Below are 14,253 nucleotides of genomic sequence, written 5' to 3'. Positions count from 1 at the left end.
ACAAAGATTGGAAGAAAAAACAGACATATCTGCACAAGAGAACTGTTGGATGTATTAGGGTGGACATTTGCAATATGGGGAAGCTCTTGTCATTGAAGAGATCACATGATGGTATCACATACTTTTTAGTTCACTGTTTACCTCTCACATCTTACAAATCTCCCAAATACATCAACATCAGTACAAAGAATTATAGCATTTGGTCAGAAATAACAGTTTTACAATGCCATTATAGTACATTTTGATTTAGACATTACCTTAAATGATTCATAACTCTGAACAGTCCAGATCATTTCGGTCTCCCTCACTGACAAAATCCATCCCACTGCCAAAAAAGACACCCATCTAACCTTGTACATTTTCTTTCTCACCCTCCCCTCCCCCCTCCCTTTTTTTTTTGTAATATAAAGTCACTTTGCCAAGATAAAGTGAACTCCTATTTAAAGTGCACAAGTGTCCAAGTTATTTTTAAGTGACTTACCCCGAGGACGGCATCCACTGCAAAGACTGCCAGGGGGTTGAGGACTGTCCACACTCCCTGAGCCATGATAAACTTTGACGTGAAGGAAGGGAGTGAGCCAAATATCTGTTGACAGCCCCATCTGATCAGAACCAGCAGGAACGTTACTGCGTTCAAGGTCAGGGGACCCACCACCACCATCACCAGCTCCTCCCGGGTGTGAAGCAAAGAACTCTGGTATACGAGGTCCACCGTGTGTGCGTGGAACTGGAATCTGGCAGGAGAGGAAACGGAAGCGAGTGACGTGCATGTGTGTGTATTATGTGCATGTGTCAATACGTCTGTGGTGTGTTTATGAGGAATTTGCGAAGCTCTGCAGCTCAGGGGCAACTGGTCCCAGCAATTCACACACTATATTATATTATTTGTGGTTGATTCAATCATATTTAATTAGTTTGATGACAATCAACATTATCATAGGCTGCATCACTAGTCTGTGCTGCCTTGTTGTTAACATGTGATGTATTAAAGAAAACTATTATTGGCATTACAATCTGGAAATATCAACTCACTGAAAAATCATGTAAAAAGGGTAAAATATATCAAAAAAGTATCAAAATCAAACTCATTCATGCTACAAATAACAGTATTATCACCTGCGCTGTTACATGAGAGCTTTCAAAGCACCCAATTGTAAGTTAGACTCTCCATTTACAGCAAGCCTCATGAGTTTCTTAATCTTCCCATCAGTCAGGGGGAGGTAGAACCAATGGTGAGAGAGGAGCGGTGCAGTTTTTGCTCATTAATTCCCATCTGATTTGCTCTAAAAGTCAAGCGCCTTTCAGATTCTGTTCATTAATCTGACTGAAGAGGTCCATTGGTGTTTTATCTGAAGCAAATCTCCTAACTTCCAAAAGATTAACTCACTGGATGGCCAGCACAGATAGACAAGTTTAATGTTATTTCTATTTTGCCAATAAATTACATTGTTCAGTGTCATTCTAAGAATGGCAGGGAAATATTTAATTTATAGTGAATCTTCATATAATAGGATGAAACCTACAGCATTTGGACTGCATCATTCCATATAAAATATTGACAGTGGCAGTTCATTTAATATTATTTTTTTTCTTTGTCTTCAAATGTCACATTGTATTGTAAATTTCACAACTGCAAGTGGTACTCTAATGATCTTTAGCAAGTGCTATCGCCAAGCAATGTGGATCTTGAATAATGTTGGAAGTACATTTATTCAAGGACTGTAGTTATGTACAACTTTCAGGGACTGAAGTATTTTCATTTTGTGTAACTTTATACTTCTACTACATTTCAGAGAGAAGTACTGTACATTTTGTACAGCACTACATTTATTTGGCAGCTTACATTAGATTTTTAAAACCTAGAATGTAAATATGTCTTTCACCATTGATTTTGGTCATCTGACTGGTCCGATTGTGTCAGTGTGTAAAAGAGACCTTGTTGCTTCTGTGCACACTTTGCTGTCCACTAATTGCCTGGGATGGATTATGAGGAAGGAGGAGGAAGAGAGAGATAGAGAAGAGTAAAAAAGAGAGGTTGAGATAGAAACAAATGGGGAGGGAGGCCTGTCATCACATGAGCCACTCTGATGTCACTCTTGGTCTCTCTCACTGGGCACCGCCAGCTCTGGCCATAGCATGGAGAGAGAAATGCTCGAAGGGAAAGCAGCAGATTCGGACATGTGGAAGTTGTCATCCGACGTTGACCCCCTCTGTTTTCGCATTTTTGTTTTTTCACCTCCTATCCGCCCCCTCAGTCCATCCTTTTTTTCCATTCAGCCACATTTTTTTCTCCTTTTTTTTTTTTTTTTTGCTGTCCTCTATCACTTTCCATGATTTAACGTGATGTTTGCACCCCCATGCTATTGTAATAAAAACCTGCTTGTATGCATGTTTGCAGCCAGCCCTTTTTATTGTGATGAATTAAATCAGCACCATATGCCAATGAGATGTGATTTAACAGTTCTGTGGTATCTTATTGCTGTTTATTCTCAATGCTGTGTACCAAATAATAACAATAAATTCCTTCCAAATAATGTAGCCTTTTGGGACTTAGAGCCGTGTGGTGAAATCAACAAACTCCCCCAGCAATGGTTTGTTAATATTGAGAGAGTCTTGTTAAAATGTTAATGGGGGGATTCCAAACAGATGATTATCCAGTGTGTGTGTATGTGTGTGTGTTTCCAATACACACTGCACATCCCCATTCTCTCCTCTGCTCCATATCCCGTCCACACCCCATTTTCCCACAACCCTGCTTTGCATGTGTGTGTTTCTGAGCTTGCATGCATGTCTGTTGTGCAATGAATTCTGTTTGTGAGTGTGTGTTTGTGTGTGTGCACATGTGCAATTTACCCACATGCTTCAGCAATCTATATATGTATCTGTCCTCCATGTAAAGGGATTCATGTTAGCAGCAATGTGTGTGCTCAAAAAGTGTCTATGTAGTTCTGCTTTTTGTGTGTGCATGTGTATCCGTACGCTTCCCCCACCCTTGTGTATGTGTGTGTGTGTGTGTGTGTGTCTGTGTGTGTGTGTGTGTGTGTGTGTGTGCAGGGCGATATCAAAGGAAGCAAACTCACTTGTTGACAGGAACTGCTATCGCCTGGAGGTAGAGCCACTGGCTGCAGTAATGCAGGTAGAGCCTCACAAACCACATCAAAGCCAGCAGCAGCATAATGAGGCCGAGCTGCCGAACGGAGCCACGCCAGCTATGCAGTTGTTGTTGCCGCGGCAACAGAAGGCCCAGCTCGGACGGCAGCATGCGGAGGGCCAGGCGGGCTCGGTTGGACAGGCATGGGGGACAGGAAGCAGGTCCACTCAGTCCTAGTCTGTTTTTAGACAGAGGAGGATCAAGCACAATATACATGAGAGGTTATGAGTTTTTTCTTTACTTTTTTTCCCTTCTGATCATAATATTTTAAAATAGATTTTTAAACACAACAATGTCTGAGTGTCATCCTCAAACTGTCAAATGTCCTTGAACTAATGCAACTTACATTACATTCATAGCTACATGACTTGAACGCAGGCTGATCTTTAATGATACTATTAAAGGTTAAAAAGCAACATGTGCATTGTATTGACATTACAGTAAGTATACCTCAGCAGTTACCTCACCAGATCTAATGACCTGGACCCCATTTCCTAAAAAAACTCAATCTCAGAAATTAAGAACTTTAAAAGTTCCTCCGAATGCTCTTAAATTTCAAAACACGTTAGAAAAGCAGCACGTAAGAACAACTGCACGCGCATACCGTTAAGTGCTCCTTAATGTCAGCTGTCCGTGGTGCTGAAGATGATGCTGAATACACTTTAAAGTAACTTAACATATTTAACATTCACTCGAAGGAGGCCATTCAGTCAGTGTGGTAGTTCAGTTCAGCAGCAAAAGTTGAACCAGGTTCAGCTTTTGCTGCTATGTGACATGGCGTCATCTGGCAAGGCGCTACATTGGCCAATCGCACACATGCAAGTGCACGTTCCTGTGAATTATTTTCTAATGTGGATGCCATATTTCTGTTGTTTGTTTCACAAGCATCAAGATGAAAGATAAAATAGTTGCTGCTGATACCTTTCCAGAGTTGTAAAATGCTGTCTGTGAGTATTACAAACTGTTGATAAGCCTTCAAATGCATATATTTGTTTCTCCAAGTGGACTTCCTGGATAATATTTCATTGTCTCACCGGTGCCTAAACAACACACTCCTACCAGCCCAGCGCCATGTACTGTTTTAATGCATTGCTGTTTTCAGTCTAAAACCCAGCTAAGGTTCTTAAAATGTATTTTACGATCACCTTAGCATTGAGATGCTTTTAGGAAACGGGGGACTGTATTTTTAGTTTTACAGTCGCAAGTACTTAATTTTCTCTACAACATTGACTCTCAACAGATATGCAGTAAACATTACAGGTAGGGATAAGTAGTATTCAAATTGACATTCAAAATTATTCAAATTTGCACATGTATACAAATGTACTCCCTCTCTTTCTCTCTCTCTCTCTCTCTCTCTCTCTCTCTCTCTCACATGCACACACACACTCACACACACAAACAGATAGGAATCCCTTCCAGCAGTGCTCAGCTTCCCTCAGCACCTCTGCCTCCTCTGTGCCGCCCTTTGTCAGGCCTGCTAAACTATTCCCTTTCATATAGAGGACACAGATGGAGCAGTGGAGGCGAGAGAGGAGAGGAGAAGAGAAGAGAGGATAGAAGAGGAGAGGAGAGGAGAAGAGAGGAGAGGAGAGGAGAGGAGAGGAGAGGAGAGGAGAGGAGAGGAGAGGAGAGGAGAGGAGAGGAGAGGAGAGGAGAGACATATTCAAAATATGTCAGAATGGGCTAGTAATGGTCTTCCATTAAAAATTAAACTTGACATCACATGCAACAGCGTAGTGTGTTAGTGAATAGTAAATTGGTGTGTACTGTTGAAACATGCATATATTACAGCACATGTAAACACAAGGAGACACCAATGACCCCTATCGTCTGGCTGACAGTAATTAGACCAAGGCTAAAGTAGGTGTGTACAGTAGAGCTATGGTTAGCATCACAGAGTGTGACTTAAGGCCTTTGCCTGTGGATATCCCTGTGTCTCACCAGAGTGTCCCAGAGCACAGTAGGAATTCACTTTGTAGTGTGTATCTAGGGAAAATGGTACACTGCCTAAAGACGAAAAACAAGAAAAAAAAACAGAATCAATTGTATTGCCCCCCCCCCCCCCCCCCCCCCCCAACCTCTCCAAATAATTAGGCTAGACTTGCATCAAAATGCAGCATTGCGTTTTCTTCCCTACTCCTATTGCTGCTAAAATATGAACAGTCACACTCAGATGCATTTAAAACAAAAGAGATCATCTTCTGCTGTTCCTGTGAGGTGGGCACACTCTCTGAAGTGTAAAATTATTCGTTAGTAAGTTAAGTTCCTTAGTGGATGCATACAAGAGCAGTGGTGTAACATACAGCACACATGGGAGAACTCAGGATTCATTCAGAAAACGCTTAGTCAACAGTTTGGCCTGCTAAATATTCATATTTAGCATATTCATGGTTGAAATAAAATCAAGCAGAGAGGATAAACATCTGTCATAAAAGTCAGTTACCGGTCAGCTCTGTGGTTGAGATTATAAACTACAGCATGAACTGTATTACAAGAGCTCCACTGCAAATATACTGTATATTTTCTGTGTGAGATCAGTGAGCTGTGAGATGCATACAGGGTAATAAATGCAATAATGGTATACGTAGGAATAATTATATGGTGTCTTCTTTCTCATTACATGTAAATTAATTCATCTGATGTCTGCTCACTGCTGCTGTTTGTACTTTACTACTATTGTCACATTAAAGTTGCATTCTATGGTTAAAGAACAACTTTTCATAAAGGGTGCAAAGGCCTCCATATTAATCAGTGGCACTACCCTGAATCTTTTAAATACATGGCTACAAGAAGCAAAGAAACATGACACTTTAGATTTACAGTAGATATTGCCAAAAAAACCATACTTTTCAGGCCACAGCAACAAAAAAAACAAATTTTGCTGTGACTGTATATTGAAAAGTGTGCAATTCCAGTGTCAAGTTGCTTGTTTACATGGGATTTTGAAGTATAACACAAAAAGAAAGATGATAATGTAAAGCAAACGTGTGTCTCTGCTTCTCTGTTATGATTGTGACAAGGGCATTTTTATTCTCTTCCAAGCTTTATCACCACTGTGTGGTATATAACTGCTTTTCGCATGTCTGCAAAAGTGAAATTACACAGTAGACAAAAAAAAGCAGTGTGTTACAGACATTGGCAAGATGCTACCCTGTCAAGTGGCATTTAAACGAAAACAGTAAACACAACCTGACGCCCATCCTTCATATAATGAAGATATTGATGATGCATGAAAGAGGAATATTTTTAGACATCTTCACGTGGCGGCCTCTTCCAAGGGAAACAGGTAACATGATGTGAAATCTGTTATCACCACTGAATTGATTTCATTATGGCACCTCCAATTACAAAAGTACAATACAGAAAAAAAAGAGGGAAAGGCAGGGGGTGGAGGTGTGGGCTTTTTATCTTGCAGGAACGAAAGAGGTTTCATTCCAATATCACAGCTTGTCCCCTGAACGACTGATAGCATGTGGCGTAGCAGCCTAAAGATGAAACTAACCATTTCAACAGGCATGCATTGGCACATAATACTATATTTGAATTGTACTTTATATGATTCTGTGAAATCTGGGCCAGAAGCTGTTCCCTCATTATCTTAGTTTTGATATGTTTGTTGTTCATTTCATCAAAGCGCATTGCAAAAGGACTCATCATCTTCTCTAAAGCTTGTCAGAGTATGCCAGCATCCGTAAATCAGATTTAACTAGCGTATATCTGTCAACCATTGGAGCGAGAACCATTTCCTGGACTGGTTTTCCCAGGTTGTGTCCCTTAATGTGGTACAACATGACAACAAACGGGAGCTGTGCTATAGTTCAGAGTGAATAGCAAGTACAGACAAGTATTAAACCTCTAAGACAGCATGGGTAATGAGAGATGGAGGGGCGGGGGGGAGAAGAGGAGTACAGTGGAGTGTTACATTTTAAATAGCAGATTTATGGTAAGAAGGCTCCAGGGCCGAAGAGACTGAAGGTAACCCTCAGAAACCCTCTGCATAGCCCTGGTGGCTTAAACCCTCCAGTGTTTAAGGCCACTTAAAGTATTGGACTTATCCCTTTATTTTGAGGATTAAGTTATTTTCTGTCACTGTCTTATTTGGGCCACTGGCATTGTTTATAAATGCACTAAAACCCACACATCTTTTCCCACATAGTCGAAGAATGGTTAGCTGTTGGGGAAATAGAGAAAGCAAAGATACAGTGTGAAAATAGACTTAAAAGATTGACAGATAACGTGATTGTTTTCTTAGTGGCCCAGATGCACGAGAGTCGTGGTGATTATGGAAGTGTGATTATCTTAGGTGTCAAGAGATAGGACTGAAGATACCGCATCTTTGTTTACATTTCATCTTTGAAGAATGCTGATAATGCATTTGTTTTGGATTTTGACTGTATCTGTCATCTGTCCTCTGTGAGTTTCACAACCAGTTCCTCTCTGAGGGATTATTAAGGTTTTTAATTTAGTTTGAAATGGAAAAACAAAACAAAACTTTGAGTGAGAATGAGTTTGCAAGTTGTAAACCGGTGTACACATGTGGCAAAGGGTGTGTGAATAAAAATGTCAAGTTGAAATCAACTTGTTTTGAAAAACAAGCTATCCTTTAATTAAATAATTAGGTTCATAATTTTCGAGTCTGTCTTAAAACAACAGTCAGGTGCCCATATCAACATTGAAACAGGTTTTGCTTGCTGTAATCATTCCTCCAGTTAATACTGAGAAGATCTCCTCCAAATGCACTTACAGTGTGTGATGCGGGACAAAATCCACAGGCCTCGTTTTGAGCACAAATGTATGGTAAAGTTTATTTGAAGTTAGTCAAATAAAGTGGACATCTTCCACAGTTACAGTCTTTTTAAAATATATTAAAAAAAACTCTTTTTGTGTCTTGATAGACAGTGTTTTCCTGTTCAGCTGCAGCACTAAAAGACAGTAACTTTGAAATATACTGAATTTATTTGACTAATTTGGAAGGTTGAAGCCTCATATTAGCTTCCAGGAAACTTTTTGGAAACTTTTTTTGCATGGAAGGTGCATTGTGAAGGAATGTCTTAATGTCCAGTATGAATGACCGAGAAAAACATGTCAGTGTTCATTTGGGCACCTGACTATTGTTTGTGCGAAAGTGTATAACCCAAAAACCAAAACAAACAACATGAGCATAATATCTACAGTATAAGGTAAAGTAACAACTTATTAATTGGACTGTTGTTTAGGGTTTAGGGTTAACCTCCTACCAGTAAATGATGAGTCAGTGAAGCACTTCAAGATTAAAGCAATGAGATGCAATGTAAGAATTCATTAGACAAACACATAAATACACACATACACACTGAATGGCCTCAACACTGCTGTTCACAATTATCAAAGACATCATTTTACAATATCCATTGTCTAGAATCAGTATATTTGTGTGTAAACCACACATGTACATAAATAAGATAAGAATCAGAGTACAATTTTCTATATGTGTATATTTATATAAACTCCGTGTTGCATAGACACGAACAAATGTTTGTATACCAGTCCAAGTTTGCATAATGCACAGATGCTACGGTCATTCCCACAGTATAAACATTAAGCTTTGTTGACCCCTTCACATTTACGCAGAAACACACGGACTTACGTAATGACTGACATATAAGAGGGTTTGCACAGGTGGGACAAATATAATGCAGGAAGTGGAAATCACAAAGAAACCTGCTCCCATAAGATGTATTAAATGATAATCACTGCTTACTGAGCTGCTATCATTTTCCAAAGCACCTTGAATGTATATGTGCATAAAAACAAGCTGAACAGAGCAGGACTACATGCCTGCAAGGCTTTTAGATAATTGAGCCATTTTTATATATATTGAGATTTTTTTTTATTTATATTGTGGGGAAAAAAATCACAAAAAATTGCTTCAGATTTAACTTTGTGTTCCCTCTTTCTCTCTCTTTCTCTCCCCTTACTTATTTAAAATTCTTATTTTATTTGTTCCGAGAACAATTACCTCATCATTTAGGGGCTTTATAAGCTCTGGCTTCTATAGAGACCCTGGCTAGGTGAGAATATATATGAATGAGTTTCATTGACAAAATGAGCAGTGGCAGGTATTTTGGGGTGTGGTTTCAGTAAAAGAGAATTATGGAATAGTGACTCAGCTTCAGAACTGGAGTCCATCATCATGTAATTAAAATAGTATAACGATGCACCACCAAATTATCAGAATTATTTGCAGCTGACGGGGAGTAGAGGAGAGCATAATCAGAAGCAGTGGAAAAAAAAATATGTTCCACTTAATTAGGAATCATTGTTTGACTTATAGTTGGCTGCTCATTTTTACAACGTGAGGGAGGTTCTCACATGTAGGGAAGCGTATGAAGGCCATGGAAAAGGCCACAAGTGCTCTGTGCTGTTGATTAGCTAGCAGTGGGTGAGATGCAATTCTGGCATAGAATCACAAGCTGATAAAAATGTTGTATGAATGATTAGATGTAATGTGAAACCAAGCAGCAAACTAGGAAGGAACACTGAATCAGCATCATGGTAATGATTAAGAGTAAAATGTGGAACATTTTATTGTATGTGGGCAACAATGTCTCAGAGTTTGGGTTATGAATTTTTGAAGATGACTCTCTAGTGCAATAAAAACAGAATCAGCACATATGTTCATACTGATGTAATCAACTCAGATAAGAAAGTAAATTACTACCCAGTTTGTTGCGAACACAACGAACGAAACACAATAAATGCGAACAATTTCACATCGTAGCAACAAGCTGTCCCCCCCATCTTTCTGCTTCATCCAGTTTTCTCAAAATCATGGTCATGTGGTCAGAGATGATGTCAAAACTCAGACCTGGAACGCTAAACAACAACTTCATCATCATGTCATACCATTTAAAAAAAAACAAGTCCTCTAAATCAGGCGACAGAATACACTGTGGCCGCCAGGATGAAACACAGAAACACTTTCTGATCCGATGCCATCAGTGAACTGTTTCAAAAATAAAATCTGATCTTACGCTGTCATGGGTCTGGTTAGTTTTAGGCTTAAAAACAACTTGATTAGGGTTGGAAAAGTTGTTGGTTTGGGTCAAAATAACTCCTCAGTTTACGTAAACATTTCTGCTTTGGTGCTATGGTTAGGGGACTTTCATCGTCATGGTTACAATAATAACCACTTGATTACAATTAAAGAAATCAATGTTGACCACAAGTAGAAAAAAGGAAATGAACATATACATCAATGTACCAACCAAAAAACAAAATAACACCACTTATTTGATAAGAGATAATCTGGCTTTTTGACTGCTGCACTAGCCAAACAAATCCCTCCTGCAAAAATGTGTTTTTGCCTTCTCACACACCTTGGAATAGTTTACATGTATACATGAGGTAGCCGTTTCACTGCTGTGAAACATGTGGCGTTTTTATGGAGCGCCTGACTAAGCACGAGAGGGGATTAAAACATGGAAATGGCACGTCCCTTGGTGCACCATAAACTAGGGTGGAAACATTTCAAATGCAGATGCACCTGGGATCAACAAACACACAGGGACTTCCCAGGCACTTGTTACACACACAGCTACCACCACTACTACTACCACAGTTCTTAACAATGAAGAACAGGTTGTTTTTCCCCTCTATAAACTTTTTTGGGGCACTGAGAAAAAAAACACAAAACACCGTGCCATTAAATGTGCAATACATTGAATGATTAATACAGGACAAATAATAAATGTTCTAAGGCGATATATCCATTCATCAATTTGGGAGAGGCGTACAGGGAGGAGTGCTGCAGAGGCTGAGTATAGGCCTCCAGAGAGTTGCATCAGTATTTAAATGGATTTCACTTCTCTGACCTTGTCTCATAACTGCAGGACATTGTCACCAGAGAGATAGAGACACGCAGAGAATGAGGAAAGGATGGAGAGAGAAAGATGGAGAAAATTAGAGGCACAGAAAGTGAGATAAAGACAGAATTAACGGGAGGGAGTGAGAGGGAGGAAATAGTTATGAGCCAGAGAGACTAACTATGTATTGTATGAGTGTGTGCAGAGAGCAATTAAGTCAGGGATGGACAGTGAAAAAAGAAAGCAAGGAAAAAAAAGTTTTTCTGACCTGGAATGCCATCCAGCGTCACAGATCTGACCTGGCATCTGTACTGCAGCTCTCATATTACTTTCTTTTTTGTTTTATCAATTGTATTAACAGGATGAAATTAAACAGTGTTAATGTCTTAAAACCGTTTTCTTCATGATGTGGCCAGACTCTTTTATCACTTTCTCTCCCTCTTTTTAAAATTATTTTGACAGGAAGATGTAAATGAGGGAGTGAAAGATGTAACAAAGATCCCCAGACAGTGATGTTGTGGTTCATGATCTGTATTTTAACCCCAAAGACACAGGGTGCAATGGCTTTCTCTCCTTTTTTCTAGAATCACACAGTTCACTTGTCTTTTTGACTTTTTTCTTTGTTGTTTTTAAGGGTAATAACATTCTGAATGTTATTTTTATTGCACTAAGAAAATGCTGTGGTTCCACTATTTGAAAACATCTTGGGCTGTCTTAGGAAAAGCAAAAAAAAAATCAACCTTCAATCATAAGATCAAAGCTTGATGCAACTATGAATAAAAAAGATGGTATTTTTGATAACGCCGGGGAAAAAAACACCATAAATGGGCTAAAGGCTGAGTGTATGTGTGTTTTTATAAATGTCAGTCATATCTCATATATGTGTTCCTCCAAACAAACAAAGTGTAAGACAAAGGCAAACTGTTAACTCTTACTAATCAAGTATGCTTGTTTCTTAACTGACAATTGCTAAAATGGGAGCTGATGACATCATGCTCGCACACAACAATTGTACTGTGAATCAAATTCTGATAACATCGACATGTACAACTTGTCAGTTATATTATTAGAGCTGCCTGTCAGTGATGTTTTCCTAAAAGTTCATATTTATTTACACAGGGCACGGTGCATTAGTGCATGTTTGTGCTACACTGCATTAGTCAGTATGCATCTGCATGCTAAAAGCCATCACAATCCACTTTTAAATTCTTGGGGAGTTGTTTGTTGACTTTTGCCATCTTTTTTAAGATGTTTATGTCGGACTGGAACAAGTGATTGCAGATAAAAAAAAAAGAAGAGCGTGAGGGAAGCATCACCTCTGGCCTAACTCCTGCTCACACACACAAGCACACGCAGACACACACACACACACACATACACAATCTCTCATGCACAAATCACACACAATCACTCATATGCTTTCACATATAGTTCCTGTCACTTCTCCTCTACATGAGACCCCTCCCCCATCTCCCTCTTACGTGTCTGTGGGAAACACATTCATTTGACCCAGACCACCAATGGGACCGCAGTCAGCTCTGACTGACACCCACATCACAGCAGATTAACCAATCATATTGCAACGTTAGCCTGTCAGGGAGCTGACAGCTCTGATTTCCATAAAGGAAGGAGCACAATGATTGTGTATGTGTGCGTCTGTGAGATCCGAAGTGACCCAGGGCGCGTCTGGACGCAGAAAACCCTAACATGTGCACCCGGGCCATAGTAGCCAGGGGCCTCTCTTTCACACATGCACACAGGCATTTGGGCATACACACACGCAGACACATTCCTGCCCTCTCAGCACAGGAAAGAGCCCTGGAAAGCACTAGAGACCCAGGGGTGACCAGCACTACCATCTCCACCCACCTCTCCTACCAGCATTACATCAGAATTGATTGACCCTTGCACTGCATTGTGATTTGGAACTGCAGTATGCATGGGATTGACAGCCTGGAACTGGCTGTTGTTTCAGGTGGTTTTCTCTCTTTTCTCTGTCGGTAACTGCAGGCCGATCTCTCTTCCTCTCCATGATAGTTAATCATTCTTTAGCAAAGGAATGACTTCTAACGGTAATGCACTGCAGGGAGCATGTTATCTATGTTTTAAACACATGATTTTATATAATTAGTACCATAGACTAATGCAGATGAGGAGCCCTGAATATAACTGTACACTTTACTACTAATCTTATACGTGAGCATGTATACAGACTCAAACAGATGGAGGGCACAGAAAGATAGAGACACAGTGAGTGAGTGCTCTGATAGGCTCGGTTGGGGGAAACTGGTGGAGAGGAACGTTGGTCCCCAACGAGGCGAGCTAACTGGGGGAAATTAGGTCAGTGTGTTCCCTTTGACTCCACAACAAGAACAGGCTGTGCGTGTGTGTTTGTGTGTGTGTGTGTGTGTGTGTGTGTGTGTGTGTGTGTGTGTGTGTGTGTGTGTGTGTATGTGCATGTGCGTGAGTGTTTTGCTGGTGCACCTACAGTGCCATACTGCACCACTATACTAACATACTGTGCAGGTCTGTGCTTGTTTGTGTATTTGTGTACACTGCTTGCCGCAAGTTGGCATGTGTGTGAATGCGCCTCTAAAGGTCAGGCCTGAATTCAATACAGGTGATAATTATTTCCACCACAATGATTTCTGCCACTTTATTCCAGACCTAACAACAGTGTTTGATAACTAACTGGACTTGAATGTTAAAAACTTTTTTATTTTGACTCATCACTCATCTTAGGAATAGGATTTAAACAAAACAAGCATGATGTAAATAATCATAACATCATAATCAGTAAGAAAATAGTTCTGAATGTAAAACAAATGAATAAAGGTTAAGTGACATTTATCCCCAAATGGGCATACAGTCATTTGGAAAGAAAAAAAAAAAAAAACCTTTGGGGACAGATGGAGTCAGCAGTCATTTGGCCTCCGGAGGATGAGGATGCTCTTCTTTTTTACCTCCCACCAAGCTTTGTCTTTACTCTGTCTCTCATTCTCTCTTCATGTCTCCTGATCAGGACAAGTCACACATACTATAATTGATATGAGATTTAGGGGGTATATTTCAGTGTAATTAGAATCTTGATAATTGGACTAATTAGATCTAATTGCTATGTGAGAATGACTTTGATTAAAACAGGTTTCTCTCCTCAAAACCAGAGTAGAAAAAAAAGTTGGGTGACATTGATGAGACATAATGCTAAAGCTAATTGGCAATAATCGTGGATGCATGAAAATCAAAATCAGTGTG

The 14,253-nt window shown here is 39.8% G+C and overlaps 1 protein-coding gene across 1 annotated transcript in view; it reads right to left on the bottom strand.

Annotated features, from left to right (window-relative positions):
* ofcc1 (orofacial cleft 1 candidate 1) overlaps positions 1-14,253 on the bottom strand; it is a 95,794-nt gene that overhangs the window by 33,247 nt on the left and 48,294 nt on the right. Inside the window, exons 18-19 of the mRNA XM_042399661.1 lie at positions 3,081-3,329; positions 482-734 (exon numbers count right to left, since the gene is read on the bottom strand). Of these exons, the coding sequence (XP_042255595.1) occupies positions 482-734; positions 3,081-3,329 (502 nt within the window). The remainder of the gene's footprint in view (positions 1-481; positions 735-3,080; positions 3,330-14,253) is intronic.

The sequence above is a fragment of the Thunnus maccoyii genome, chromosome 21 (assembly GCF_910596095.1).
Source record: "Thunnus maccoyii chromosome 21, fThuMac1.1, whole genome shotgun sequence".
Classification (NCBI taxonomy): Eukaryota; Metazoa; Chordata; class Actinopteri; order Scombriformes; family Scombridae; genus Thunnus; species Thunnus maccoyii.
The sequence above is the reverse complement of the archived record's forward strand: the minus strand, read 5'-3'. Positions and strand labels throughout refer to the sequence as shown.